Raw genomic sequence first — 14,755 nt, forward strand, 5'->3', positions numbered from 1 at the left:
GTGAATTCCCCACTCTTTAGGGCAGTTTTGGGTCCCTCCCACCTCCTCTGGGGACATTTTGGGTCAATCCCAGCTCCTTTGGGGCAGTTTTGGGTTCTCCGGGGTCATTTTGGGGCAGTTTTGGGTCAATCCTTCCTTTTCTGGGTCAGTTTTGGGGCAATTAGGGGCAGTTTTGGGTCACTCCTGGCTTCTCTGGGGTCATTTTGGGGCAGTTTTGGGTCATTTCTTCCTTTTCTGGGTCAGTTTTGGGTCCCTCCCACCTCCTTTGGGGACACTTTGAGTCCCTCCCACCCTCTTGGGTTCCATTTTGGGTGAATTCCCCACTCTTTAGGTCAACTTTTGATCCCTCCCACCCTCTTTGGGTTCATTTTGGGTCCGTTTTGGGTGAATCCCCCATTCTTTAGTCAATTTTAGATCCCTCCCACCTCCTCTGGGGACACTTTGGGTCCCTCCCACCGTCTTTGGGTCCATTTTGGGTCCATTTTGGGTGAATTCCCCACTCTTTAGGTCAACTTTCGATCCCTCCCACCCTCTTTGGGTCCATTTTGGGTCCATTTTGGGTGAATTCCCCACTCTTTAGGTCAACTTTCGATCCCTCCCACCCTCTTTGGGTCCATTTTGGGTCCGTTTTGGGTGAATTCCCCACTCTTTAGGTCAACTTTCGATCCCTCCCACCCTCTCTGGGGCTTCCCTTTGGGTGAGTTTTGGACCTCTCGCTGCCCCCCAGGCTGCTGGAGGCCGACTCCAAGTCCATGCGCTCCATGAACGGCTCGCGGCGCAACAGCGGCTCCTCGCTGGTCTCCAGCTCCTCGGCCTCGTCCAACCTCAGCCACCTGGAGGAGGACACCTGGATCCTCTGGGGCCGCATCGTCAACGAGTGGGACGAGTGGAGGAAGAAGAAGGAGAAGCTGCTCAAGGTGACCCCGCCTTGGTCCCGCTCTGTTGGGTTTTGGGGGTGGGTTTGGTCAATGGGATGAGTTTGGGGTGGGTTTGGTCAATGGGATGAGTTTGGGGTGGGTTTGGTCCCAATTGGATGAGTTTGGGGTGGGTTTGTCCCAATGGGATGAGTTTGGGGTGGGTTTGGTCAATGGGATGAGTTTGGGGTGGGTTTGGTCCCAATGGGATGAGTTTGGGGTGGATTTGGTCAATGGGATGAGTTTGGGGTGGGTTTGGTCCCAATGGGATGAGTTTGGGGTAGATTTGGTCAACGGGATGAGTTTGGGGTGGATTTGGTCCCAATGGGACGAGTGGAGGAAGAAGAAGGAGAAGCTGCTCAAGGTGACCCCGCCTTGGTCCCGCTCTGTTGGGTTTTGGGGGTGGGTTTGGTCAATGGGATGAGTTTGGGGTGGAGTTGGTCAATTGGATGAGTTTGGGGTGGGTTTGGTCAATGGGATGAGTTTGGGGTGGGTTTGGTCCCAATGGGACGAGTGGAGGAAGAAGAAGGAGAAGCTGCTCAAGGTGACCCCGCCTTGGTCCCGCTCTGTTGAGTTTTCGGGGTCGATTTGGTCAATGGGATTGAGTTTGGGGTGGGTTTGGTCAATGGGATGAGTTTTGGGGTGGATTTGGTCCCAGGGAGACGAGTTTGGGGTAGATTTGGTCAATGGGATGAGTTTGGGGTGGATTTGGTCCCAACGGGATGAGTGGAGGAAGAAGAAGGAGAAGCTGCTCAAGGTGACCCCGCCTTGGTCCCGCTCTGTTGAGTTTTCGGGGTCGATTTGGTCAATGGGATTGAGTTTGGGGTGGGTTTGGTCCCAATGGGATGAGTTTGGGGTGGGTTTGGTCAATGGGATGAGTTTTGGGGTAGATTTGGTCAATGGGATGAGTTTGGGGTGGGTTTGGTCCCAATGGGACGAGTGGAGGAAGAAGAAGGAGAAGCTGCTCAAGGTGACCCCGCCTTGGTCCCGCTCTGTTGGGTTTTCGAGGTGGGTTTGGTCAATGGGATCTGGTTTGGGGTGGGTTTGGTCAATGGGATGAGTTTGGGGTGGATTTGTCCCAATGGGATGAGTTTTGGGGTGGGTTTGTCCCAATGGGATGAGTTTGGGGTGGGTTTGGTCAACGGGATGAGTTTGGGGTGGGTTTGGTCCCAATGGGACGAGTGGAAGAAGAAGAAGGAGAAGCTGCTCAAGGTGACCCCGCCTTGGTCCCGCTCTGTTGGGTTTTCGGGGTGGGTTTGGTCAATGGGATCTGGTTTGGGGTGGAGTTGGTCAATTGGATGAGTTTGGGGTGGGTTTGTCCCAATGGGATGAGTGGAGGAAGAAGAAGGAGAAGCTGCTCAAGGTGACCCCGCCTTGGTCCCGCTGTGTTGGGTTTTGGGGGTGGGTTTGGTCAATGGGATGAGTTTGGGGTGGGTTTGGTCAATGGGATGAGTTTGGGGTGGGTTTGGTCAATGGGATGAGTTTTGGGGTGGGTTTGGTCCCAATGGGATGAGTTTGGGGGTGGATTTGTCCCAATGGGATGAGTTTGGGGTAGATTTGGTCAATGGGATGAGTTTGAGGTGGGTTTGTCCCAATGGGCTGAGTTTGGGGTGGGTTTGGTCCCAATGAGACGAGTGGAGGAAGAAGAAGGAGAAGCTGCTCAAGGTGACCCCGCCTTGGTCCCGCTCTGTTGAGTTTTCGGGGTCGATTTGGTCAATGGGATTGAGTTTGGGGTGGGTTTGGTCAATGGGATGAGTTTGGGGTGGGTTTGGTCCCAATGGGACGAGTGGAGGAAGAAGAAGGAGAAGCTGCTCAAGGTGACCCCGCCTTGGTCCCGCTCTGTTGGGTTTTCGGGGTGGGTTTGGTCAATGGGATGAGTTTGGGGTGGGTTTGGTCCCAATGGGATGAGTTTTGGGGTGGGTTTGTCCCAATGGGATGAGTTTGGGGTGGGTTTGGTCAATGGGATGAGTTTGGGGTGGGTTTGGTCCCAGTGGGATGAGTTTGGGGTGGGTTTGGTTCCAGTGAGACAAGTGTGGGGTGGATTTGGTCAATGGGATGAGTTTGGGGTGGGTTTGGTCAATGGGATGAGTTTGGGGGTGGATTTGGTCCCAATGGGATGAGTGGAGGAAGAAGAAGGAGAAGCTGCTCAAGGTGACCCCGCCTTGGTCCCGCTCTGTTGGGTTTTCGGGGTGGGTTTGGTCAATGGGATGAGTTTGGGGTGGATTTGGTCAATGGGATGAGTTTGGGGTGGGTTTGGTCCCAATGGGATGAGTTTGGGGTGGGTTTGGTCCCAATGGGACGAGTGGAGGAAGAAGAAGGAGAAGCTGCTCAAGGTGACCCCACCTTGGTCCCGCTGTGTTGGGTTTTGGGGGTGGGTTTGGTCAATGGGATGAGTTTGGGGTGGGTTTGGTCAATGGGATCGGGTTTGGGGTGGGTTTGGTCCCAGTGGGATGAGTTTGGGATGGATTTGTCCCAATGGGATGAGTTTGGGGTGGGTTTGGTCAATGGGATGAGTTTGGGGGTGGATTTGGTCCCAATTGGATGAGTTTGGGATGGATTTGTACAATGGGATGAGTTTTGGGGTGGGTTTGGTCCCTATGGGATGAGTTTGGGGGTGGGTTTGTCCCAATGGGATGAGTTTGGGGTGGGTTTGGTCAATGGGATGAGTTTGGGGTGGGTTTGGTCCCAATGGGATGAGTGGAGGAAGAAGAAGGAGAAGCTGCTCAAGGTGACCCCGCCTTGGTCCCGCTGTGTTGGGTTTTAGAGGTGGATTTGGTCAATGGGATCTGGTTTGGGGTGGGTTTGTCCCAATGGGATGAGTTTGGGGTGGATTTGGTCCCAATGGGATGAGTTTTGGGGTGGATTTGCTCCCAATGGGACGAGTTTTGGGGTGGATTTGTCCCAATGGGATGAGTTTGGGGTGGGTTTGGTCCCAATGGGATGAGTTTGGGGTGGGTTTGGTCAACGGGATGAGTTTGGGGTGGGTTTGGTCAATGGGATGAGTTTGGGGTGGATTTGGTCCCAATGGGATGAGTTTGGGGTGGGTTTGTTCCAATGGGATGAGTTTGGGGTGGGTTTGGTCAATGGGATGAGTTTGGGGGTGGATTTGGTCCCATGAGATGAGTTTGGGGTGGATTTGTCCCAATGGGATGAGTTTTGGGGTGGGTTTGGTCAATGGGATGACTTTTGGGGTGGGTTTGGTCAATGGGATGAGTTTGGGGTGGGTTTGGTCAATGGGATGAGTTCGGGTTGGATTTGTTCCAATGGGATGAGTTTGGGGTGGGTTTGGTCAATGGGATGAGTTTGGGGTGGGTTTGTCCCAATGGGATGAGTTTTGGGGTGGGTTTGTCCCAATGGGACGAGTGGAGGAAGAAGAAGGAGAAGCTGCTCAAGGTGACCCCGCCTTGGTCCCGCTCTGTTGAGTTTTCGGGGTCGATTTGGTCAATGGGATGAGTTTGGGGTGGATTTGTACAATGGGATGAGTTTGGGGTGGATTTGTACAATGGGATGAGTTTGGGGTGGGTTTGTCCCAATGGGATGAGTTTGGGGTGGGTTTGGTCAATGGGATGAGTTTGGGGTGGGTTTGGTCCCAATGGGATGAGTGGAGGAAGAAGAAGGAGAAGCTGCTCAAGGTGACCCCGCCTTGGTCCCGCTGTGTTGGGTTTTGGGGGTGGGTTTGGTCAATGGGATGAGTTTGGGGTGGATTTGGTCCCAATGGGATGAGTTTGGGGTGGGTTTGGTCAATGGGATGAGTTTGGGGTGGGTTTGTCCCAATGGGATGCGTTTGGGGTGGGTTTGGTCAATGGGATGAGTTTGGGGTGGGTTTGGTCAATGGGATCTGGTTTGGGGTGGGTTTGGTCCCAATGGGATGCGTTTGGGGTGGGTTTGGTCAATGGGATGACTTTTGGGGTGGGTTTGGTCAATGGGATGAGTTTGGGGTGGGTTTGGTCAATGGGATGAGTTTTGGGGTGGATTTGGTCAGTGGGATTTGGTTTGAGGTGGGTTTGGTCAATGGGATGAGTTTGGGGTGGGTTTGGTCCCAATGGGACGAGTGGAGGAAGAAGAAGGAGAAGCTGCTCAAGGTGACCCCGCCTTGGTCCCGCTCTGTTGGGTTTTGGGGGTGGGTTTGGTCAATGGGATGAGTTTGGGGTGGGTTTGGTCAATGGGATGAGTTTGGGGTGGGTTTGGTCAATGGGATGAGTTTGGGGTGGATTTGGTCAATGGGATGAGTTTGGGGTGGGTTTGGTCAATGGGATGAGTTTGGGGGTGGATTTGGTCCCAATTGGATGAGTTTGGGATGGATTTGGTCCCAATGGGATGAGTTTGGGGTGGGTTTGGTCAATGGGATGAGTTTGGGGGTGGATTTGGTCCCAATGGGATGAGTTTGGGGTGGGTTTGGTCAATGGGATTTGGTTTGGGGTGGATTTGGTCAATGGGATGAGTTTGGGGTGGGTTTGGTCAATGGGATGAGTTTGGGGTTGGATTTGTCCAGTGGGATGGATTTTGGGATGGATTTGTCCAATGGGATCTGGTTTGGGGTGGATTTGTCCAATGGGATGAGTTTTGGGATGGATTTATCCCAAAACAACGTATTTTGGGATGGATTTGTCCAACGGGGATGTGCTTTTCAGTGAATTTGTCAAGCAAGGTGTTTGGGGGGTCACATTTGGGGTCAATGGGATGAGTTTGGGGTCACATTTGGGGTCACGTTTGGGGTCAATGGGATGAGTTTGGGGTCAATGGGATGGGTTTGGGGTCACGTTTGGGGTCAATGGGATGAGTTTGGGGTCACATTTGGGGTCACATTTGGGATCAATGGGATGAGTTTAGGGTCACATTTGGGGTCAATGGGATGAGTTTGGGGTCACTGAGATGGGTTTGGGGTCCCATTTGGGGTCCCGCTGACCCCAGTGTCCCCAGGAGCTGATCCGGAAGGGGATCCCGCACCATTTCCGTGCCATCGTGTGGCAGCTGCTGTGCCCTGGCACAGGGACAGTGGGATGGGTTTGGGGTCAATGGGATGGGTTTGGGGTCCATGGATGATTTTGGGGTCCCATTTGGGGTGACATTTGGGGTCCCTCTGTCCCCAGGAGCTGATCCGGAAGGGGATCCCGCACCATTTCTGTGCCATCGTGTGGCAGCTGCTGTGCCCTGGCACGGGGACAGTGGGATGGGTTTGGGGTCAATGGGATGGGTTTGGGGTCACACTTGGGGTCAATGGGATGAGTTTAGGGTCACATTTGGGGTTAATGGGTTGAGTTTGGGGTCAATGAGATGGGTTTGGGTTCACATTTGGGGTCAATGGGATGAGTTTGGCGTCAATGGGATGGGTTTGAGGTCCATGAGGTGGGTTTGGGGTCACTTTGGGGTCAATGGGATGAGTTGGAGTCAATGGGATGAGTTTGGGGTCAATGGGATGGGTTTGGGTTCACATTTGGCGTCAATGGGATGGGTTTGGGGTCAATGGGTTTGGGGGTCACATTTGGGGCCAATGGGATGAGTTTGGCGTCAATGGGATGGGTTTGGGGTCAATGGGTTCGGTGTCACATTTGGGTTCAATGGGATGATTTTGGGGTCCCATTTGGGGTCCCATTTGGGGTCCCACTGACCCCACTGTCCCCAGGAGCTGATCCGGAAGGGGATCCCGCACCATTTCCGTGCCATCGTGTGGCAGCTGCTGTGCCCTGGCACGGGGACAGTGGGATGGGTTTGGGGTCAATGGGATGGGTTTGGGGTCACATTTGGGGTCAATGGCATGGGTTTGGGGTCAATGGGATGACTTTGAGGTCACATTTGGGGTCAGTGGGATGAGTTTGGGGTCAGTGAGATGAGTTTGGCGGCAATGGGATGGGTTTGGGTTCAGAGGGTTGGGTTTGGGGCCAATGGGTTTGGGGTCCCCTTTGGAGTTAATGGGATGAGTTTGGGGTCAATGGGATGAGTTTGGGGTCAATGGGATGGGTTTGGGGTCACATTTGGCATCAATGGGTTGGGTTTGGGGTCAATGGGATGAGTTTGGGGTCAATGGGATGAGTTTGGGGTCAATGGGATGGGTTTGGGGTCACATTTGGCGTCTGTGGGATGAGTTTGGTGTCAGTGGGGTGGGTTTGGTGTCAATGGGTTTGGGGTCACATTTGGGTTCAATGGGATGGGTTTGGGGTCACATTTGGGGTCCCTCTGTCCCCAGGAGCTGATCCGGAAGGGGATCCCGCACCATTTCCGTGCCATCGTGTGGCAGCTGCTGTGCCCTGGCACGGGGACAGTGGGATGGGTTTGGGATCAATGGGATGGGTTTGGGGTCAATGGGATGAGTTTGGGGTCACATTTGGGGTCAATGGGATGAGTTGGAGTCAATGAGATGAGTTTGGGGTCACATTTGGCGTCAATGGGATGAGTTGGAGTCAATGGGATGAGTTTGGCGTCAATGGGATGGGTTTGGGGTCAATGGGTTTGGGTTCATATTTGGGGTCAATGAGATGAGTTTGGGGTCACATTTGGGGTCAATGGGATGAGTTTGGGGTCAGTGAGATGAGTTTGGCGGCAATGGGATGGGTTTGGGTTCAAAGGGTTGGGTTTGGGGCCAGTGGGTTTGGGGTCCCATTTGGAGTTAATGGGATGAGTTTGGGGTCAATGAGATGGGTTTGGGGGCACATTTGGGGTCACTGGGATGAGTTGGAGTCAATGGGATGGGTTTGGCGTCAATGGGATGGGTTTGGGTTCATATTTGGCGTCAATGGGATGAGTTTGGCGTCAATGGGATGGGTTTGGTGTCAATGGGTTTGGGGTCACATTTGGTGTCAATGGGATGAGTTTGGGGTCACATTTGGGGTCACACTGACCCCAATGTCCCCAGGAGCTGATCCGGAAGGGGATCCCGCACCATTTCCGTGCCATCGTGTGGCAGCTGCTGTGCCCTGGCACGGGGACAGTGGGATGGGTTTGGGGTCAATGGGATGGGTTTGGGGTCAATGGGATGGGTTTGGGGTCCCATTTGGGGTGACATTTGGGGTCCCTCTGTCCCCAGGAGCTGATCCGGAAGGGGATCCCGCACCATTTCCGTGCCATCGTGTGGCAGCTGCTGTGCCCTGGCACAGGGACAGTGGGATGGGTTTGGGGTCACTGAGATGGGTTTGGGGTCCCATTTGGGGTGACATTTGGGGTCCCGCTGTGGCCAGGAGCTGATCCGGAAGGGGATCCCGCACCATTTCCGTGCCATCGTGTGGCAGCTGCTGTGCCCTGGCACGGGGACAGTGGGATGGGTTTGGGGTCAATGGGATGGGTTTGGGGTCAATGGGATGGGTTTGGGGTCACATTTGGGGTCAATGGGATGAGTTGGAGTCAATGAGATGAGTTTGGCGGCAATGGGATGGGTTTGGGTTCAAAGGGTTGGGTTTGGGGCCAATGGGTTTGGGGTCCCATTTGGAGTTAATGGGATGAGTTTGGGGTCAATGAGATGGGTTTGGGGTCACATTTGGGGTCACTGGGATGAGTTGGAGTCAATGGGATGGGTTTGGCGTCAATGGGATGGGTTTGGGTTCATATTTGGCGTCAATGGGATGAGTTTGGCGTCAATGGGATGGGTTTGGTGTCAATGGGTTTGGGGTCACATTTGGTGTCAATGGGATGAGTTTGGGGTCACATTTGGGGTCACACTGACCCCAATGTCACCAGGAGCTGATCCGGAAGGGGATCCCGCACCATTTCCGCGCCATCGTGTGGCAGCTGCTGTGCCCTGGCACGGGGACAGTGGGATGGGTTTGGGGTCAATGGCATGGGTTTGGGGTCAATGGGATGACTTTGAGGTCACATTTGGGGTCAGTGGGATGAGTTTGGGGTCAGTGAGATGAGTTTGGCGGCAATGGGATGGGTTTGGGTTCAGAGGGTTGGGTTTGGGGCCAATGGGTTTGGGGTCCCCTTTGGAGTTAATGGGATGAGTTTGGGGTCAATGGGATGAGTTTGGGGTCAATGGGATGGGTTTGGGGTCACATTTGGCATCAATGGGTTGGGTTTGGGGTCAATGGGATGAGTTTGGGGTCAATGGGATGAGTTTGGGGTCAATGGGATGGGTTTGGGGTCACATTTGGCGTCTGTGGGATGAGTTTGGTGTCAGTGGGGTGGGTTTGGTGTCAATGGGTTTGGGGTCACATTTGGGTTCAATGGGATGGGTTTGGGGTCACATTTGGGGTCCCTCTGTCCCCAGGAGCTGATCCGGAAGGGGATCCCGCACCATTTCCGTGCCATCGTGTGGCAGCTGCTGTGCCCTGGCACGGGGACAGTGGGATGGGTTTGGGATCAATGGGATGGGTTTGGGGTCAATGGGATGAGTTTGGGGTCACATTTGGGGTCAATGGGATGAGTTGGAGTCAATGAGATGAGTTTGGGGTCACATTTGGCGTCAATGGGATGAGTTGGAGTCAATGGGATGAGTTTGGCGTCAATGGGATGGGTTTGGGGTCAATGGGTTTGGGTTCATATTTGGGGTCAATGAGATGAGTTTGGGGTCACATTTGGGGTCAATGGGATGAGTTTGGGGTCAGTGAGATGAGTTTGGCGGCAATGGGATGGGTTTGGGTTCAAAGGGTTGGGTTTGGGGCCAGTGGGTTTGGGGTCCCATTTGGAGTTAATGGGATGAGTTTGGGGTCAATGAGATGGGTTTGGGGGCACATTTGGGGTCACTGGGATGAGTTGGAGTCAATGGGATGGGTTTGGCGTCAATGGGATGGGTTTGGGTTCATATTTGGCGTCAATGGGATGAGTTTGGCGTCAATGGGATGGGTTTGGTGTCAATGGGTTTGGGGTCACATTTGGTGTCAATGGGATGAGTTTGGGGTCACATTTGGGGTCACACTGACCCCAATGTCCCCAGGAGCTGATCCGGAAGGGGATCCCGCACCATTTCCGTGCCATCGTGTGGCAGCTGCTGTGCCCTGGCACGGGGACAGTGGGATGGGTTTGGGGTCAATGGGATGGGTTTGGGGTCAATGGGATGGGTTTGGGGTCCCATTTGGGGTGACATTTGGGGTCCCTCTGTCCCCAGGAGCTGATCCGGAAGGGGATCCCGCACCATTTCCGTGCCATCGTGTGGCAGCTGCTGTGCCCTGGCACAGGGACAGTGGGATGGGTTTGGGGTCACTGAGATGGGTTTGGGGTCCCATTTGGGGTGACATTTGGGGTCCCGCTGTGGCCAGGAGCTGATCCGGAAGGGGATCCCGCACCATTTCCGTGCCATCGTGTGGCAGCTGCTGTGCCCTGGCACGGGGACAGTGGGATGGGTTTGGGGTCAATGGGATGGGTTTGGGGTCAATGGGATGGGTTTGGGGTCACATTTGGGGTCAATGGGATGAGTTGGAGTCAATGAGATGAGTTTGGCGGCAATGGGATGGGTTTGGGTTCAAAGGGTTGGGTTTGGGGCCAATGGGTTTGGGGTCCCATTTGGAGTTAATGGGATGAGTTTGGGGTCAATGAGATGGGTTTGGGGTCACATTTGGGGTCACTGGGATGAGTTGGAGTCAATGGGATGGGTTTGGCGTCAATGGGATGGGTTTGGGTTCATATTTGGCGTCAATGGGATGAGTTTGGCGTCAATGGGATGGGTTTGGTGTCAGTGGGTTTGGGGTCACATTTGGGGTCAATGGGATGGGTTTGGGGTCCCATTTGGGGTCCCATTTGGGGTCCCTCTGTCCCCAGGAGCTGATCCGGAAGGGGATCCCGCACCATTTCCGCGCCATCGTGTGGCAGCTGCTGTGCCCTGGCACGGGGACAGTGGGATGGGTTTGGGGTCAATGGGATGGGTTTGGGGTCCATGGATGATTTTGGGGTCCCATTTGGGGTCACATTTGGGGTCCCTCTGTCCCCAGGAGCTGATCCGGAAGGGGATCCCGCACCATTTCCGCGCCATCGTGTGGCAGCTGCTGTGCCCTGGCACGGGGACATTGGGATGGGTTTGGGGTCAATGGGATGGGTTTGGGGTCAATGGGATGAGTTTGGGGTCACATTTGGGGTCAATGGGATGAGTTGGAGTCAATGAGATGAGTTTGGGGTCACATTTGGCGTCAATGGGATGAGTTGGAGTCAATGGGATGAGTTTGGCGTCAATGGGATGGGTTTGGGGTCAATGGGTTTGGGTTCATATTTGGGGTCAATGAGATGAGTTTGGGGTCACATTTGGGGTCAATGGGATGGGTTTGGGGTCAGTGAGATGAGTTTGGTGGCAATGGGATGGGTTTGGGTTCAAAGGGTTGGGTTTGGGGCCAATGGGTTTGGGGTCCCATTTGGAGTTAATGGGATGAGTTTGGGGTCAATGAGATGGGTTTGGGGTCACATTTGGGGTCACTGGGATGAGTTGGAGTCAATGGGATGGGTTTGGCGTCAATGGGATGGGTTTGGGTTCATATTTGGCGTCAATGGGATGAGTTTGGCGTCAATGGGATGGGTTTGGTGTCAATGGGTTTGGGGTCACATTTGGTGTCAATGGGATGAGTTTGGGGTCACATTTGGGGTCACACTGACCCCAATGTCACCAGGAGCTGATCCGGAAGGGGATCCCGCACCATTTCCGTGCCATCGTGTGGCAGCTGCTGTGCCCTGGCACGGGGACAGTGGGATGGGTTTGGGGTCCATGGATGATTTTGGGGTCCCATTTGGGGTGACATTTGGGGTCCCTCTGTCCCCAGGAGCTGATCCAGAAGGGGATCCCGCACCATTTCCGTGCCATCATGTGGCAGCTGCTGTGCCCTGGCACAGGGACAGTGGGATGGGTTTGGGGTCAATGGGATGGGTTTGGGGTCACATTTGGGGTCAATGGGATGGGTTTGGGGTCACATTTGGGGTCCCTCTGTCCCCAGGAGCTGATCCGGAAGGGGATCCTGCACCATTTCCGTGCCATCGTGTGGCAGCTGCTGTGCCCTGGCACAGGGACAGTGGGATGGGTTTGGGGTCAATGGGATGGGTTTGGGGTCACATTTGGCGTCAGTGAGATGAGTTTGGTGTCAGTGGGGTGGGTTTGGTGTCAATGGGTTTGGGGTCCCATTTGGGGTGACATTTGGGGTCCCTCTGTCCCCAGGAGCTGATCCGGAAGGGGATCCCGCACCATTTCCGTGCCATCGTGTGGCAGCTGCTGTGCAGCGCGGCCGAGCTGCCCCTGCGGCACCAGTACTCGGAGCTGCTGCGGATGTCGTCGCCCTGCGAGCGCCTGATCCGCCGCGACATCGCCCGCACCTACCCCGAGCACGACTTCTTCAAGGGCCAGGACAGCCTGGGCCAGGAGGTGCTCTTCAACGTCATGAAGGTGACACGGGGACGGGGACAGGGGGACGGGGACATGGGGACAGGGATGGGGACATGGGGACAGGAGGTGCTGTTCAACGTCATAAAGGTGACACGGGGACAGGGGGACGGGGACACGGGGACGGGGATGGGGACATGGGGACAGGAGGTGCTGTTCAACGTCATGAAGGTGACACGGGGACGGGGACAGGGGGACACGGGGACAGGGATGGGGACAGGAGGTGCTCCTCAACGTCATGAAGGTGACACGGGGACAGGGACACGGGGACGGGGACATGGGGACGGGGACACGGGGACGGGGACACAGGGACAGGGATGGGGACAGGGATGGGGACAGGAGGTGCTCCTCAACGTCATGAAGGTGACACAGGGTTTGGGGACATGGGGACAGGGATGGGGACAGGAGGTGCTCCTCAATGTCATGGAGGTGACAGGGGTTTGGGGACGGGATCTGGGGTGGCACTGGGACAGGGTCAGGAGGTGCTCCTCAATGTCATGGAGGTGACAGGGACATGGGGACAGGATCTGGGGTGGAACAGGGACAGGAGATGCTTTGCAAGGTCATGAAGGTGACAGGGACCGGGGACATGGGGACAGGGATGGGGACAGGAGATGCTCCTCAACATCATGAAGGTGACAAAGGTTTGGGGAGAGGATCTGGGGTGGCACTGGGACAGGGTCAGGAGGTGCTCCTCAACGTCATGAAGGTGACAGGGGTTTGGGGACACAGGGACAGGGATGGGGACAGGACCAGGAGATGCTCCTCAATGTCATGGAGGTGACAGGGACCAGGGACATGGGGACAGGGATGGGGACAGGAGATGCTCCTCAATGTCATGAAGGTGACAAAGGTTTGGGGACAGGATCTGGGGTGGAACAGGGCCAGGAGATGCTCCTCAGTGTCATGAAGGTGACAAAGGTTTGGGGACAGGATCTGGGGTGGCACTGGGACAGGGTCAGGAGGTGCTCCTCAACGTCATGAAGGTGACACGGGGACAGGGACACGGGGACAGGGACATGGGGACAGGAGATGCTCCTCAACATCATGAAGGTGACACGGGGACGGGGACAGGGGGACAGGGATGGGGACAGGAGGTGCTCCTCAACGTCATGATGGTGACAGGGGTTTGGGGACAGGATCTGGGGTGGAACAGGGTCAGCAAGTGCTCCTCAATGTCATGGAGGTGACACGGGGACGGGGACACGGGGACAGGGACATGGGGACAGGGATGGGGTCAGGAGATGCTCCTCAATGTCATGGAGGTGACAGGGATCCCAGGACCTCCATGGGGTGGGAGTGGCAGTGGAGAGGCCTCAGGAGGTCCCACCCCAAACCCATTTTTAAGGGATTTGGTCCCATCCCAAACCCAAATTTTCAGGGATTTGGCTCCACCCCAAACTCGTTTTTAAGGGATTTGGTCTCATCCCAAACCCAAATTTTCAGGGATTTGGCTCCACCCCAAACTCGTTTTTAAGGGATTTGGTCCCATCCCAAACCCAAATTTTCAGGGATTTGGCTCCACCCCAAACTCGTTTTTAAGGGATTTGGTCTCATCCCAAACTCAAATTTTCAGGGATTTGGCTCCACCCCAAACTCGTTTTTAAGGGATTTGGTTTCATCCCAAATTTTCAGGGATTTGGTCCCATCCCAAACTCAAATTTTTGAGGGATTTGGCTCCATCCCAAACCCATTTTTAAGGGATTTGGCTCCATCCCAATCCCATTTTTAGGGGATTTGGTTTCATCCCAAATTTTGAGGGATTTGCTCCCACCCCAATCCCATTTTTAAGGGATTTGGTCCCATCCCAAATTTTAAGGGATTTGATTCCACCCCAGATTTTGAGGGATTTGGCTCCACCCCAAACTCGTTTTTAAGGGATTTGGTCCCACCCCAAACTCAAATTTTCAGGGATTTGGTCCCATCCCAATCCCGTTTTTACGGGATTTGATCCCACCCCAAAATTTCCAAGGGATTTGGTCCCATCCCAAATTCAAATTTTCAGGGATTTGGCCCCACCCCAATCCCATTTTTGAGGGATTTGATCCCACCCCAAATTTTGAGGGATTTGATCCCACCCCAAAATTTCCAAGGGATTTGCTCCCACCCCAAACCCATTTTTCAGGGATTTGGTCCCATCCCAATCCCATTTTTAGGGGATTTGGTCCCATCCCAGAATTTTTCAGGGATTTGCTCCCACCCCAATCCCATTTTTGAGGGATTTGATCCCACCCCAAAATTTCCAAGGGATTTGGCCCCACCCCAATCCCATTTTTAGGGGATTTGATCCCACCCCAAAATTTCAGGGATTTGGTCCCACCCCAAACCCATTTTTAAGGGATTTGGTCCCATCCCAATCCCATTTTTGAGGGATTTGATCCCACCCCAAAATTTCCAAGGGATTTGCTCCCACCCCAAACTCGTTTTTAAGGGATTTGGTTTCATCCCAAATTTTCAGGGATTTGGCTCCACCCCAAACTCATTTTTAAGGGATTTGGTCTCATCCCAATCCCATTTTTAGGGGATTTGATCCCACCCCAAATTTTCAGGGATTTGGTCC

At 54.4% G+C, this 14,755-nt stretch overlaps 1 protein-coding gene across 1 annotated transcript in view; it reads left to right on the forward strand.

Moving 5' to 3' along the window:
* The window catches only part of EVI5L (ecotropic viral integration site 5 like), a 110,891-nt gene that overhangs the window by 25,989 nt on the left and 70,147 nt on the right, over positions 1-14,755 (forward strand). The window contains exons 4-5 of the mRNA XM_068997996.1: positions 728-917; positions 11,974-12,198. Coding sequence (XP_068854097.1) covers positions 728-917; positions 11,974-12,198 — 415 coding nt within the window. The remainder of the gene's footprint in view (positions 1-727; positions 918-11,973; positions 12,199-14,755) is intronic.

The sequence above is a fragment of the Aphelocoma coerulescens genome, chromosome 30 (genome assembly GCF_041296385.1).
Source record: "Aphelocoma coerulescens isolate FSJ_1873_10779 chromosome 30, UR_Acoe_1.0, whole genome shotgun sequence".
Classification (NCBI taxonomy): domain Eukaryota; kingdom Metazoa; phylum Chordata; class Aves; order Passeriformes; family Corvidae; genus Aphelocoma; species Aphelocoma coerulescens.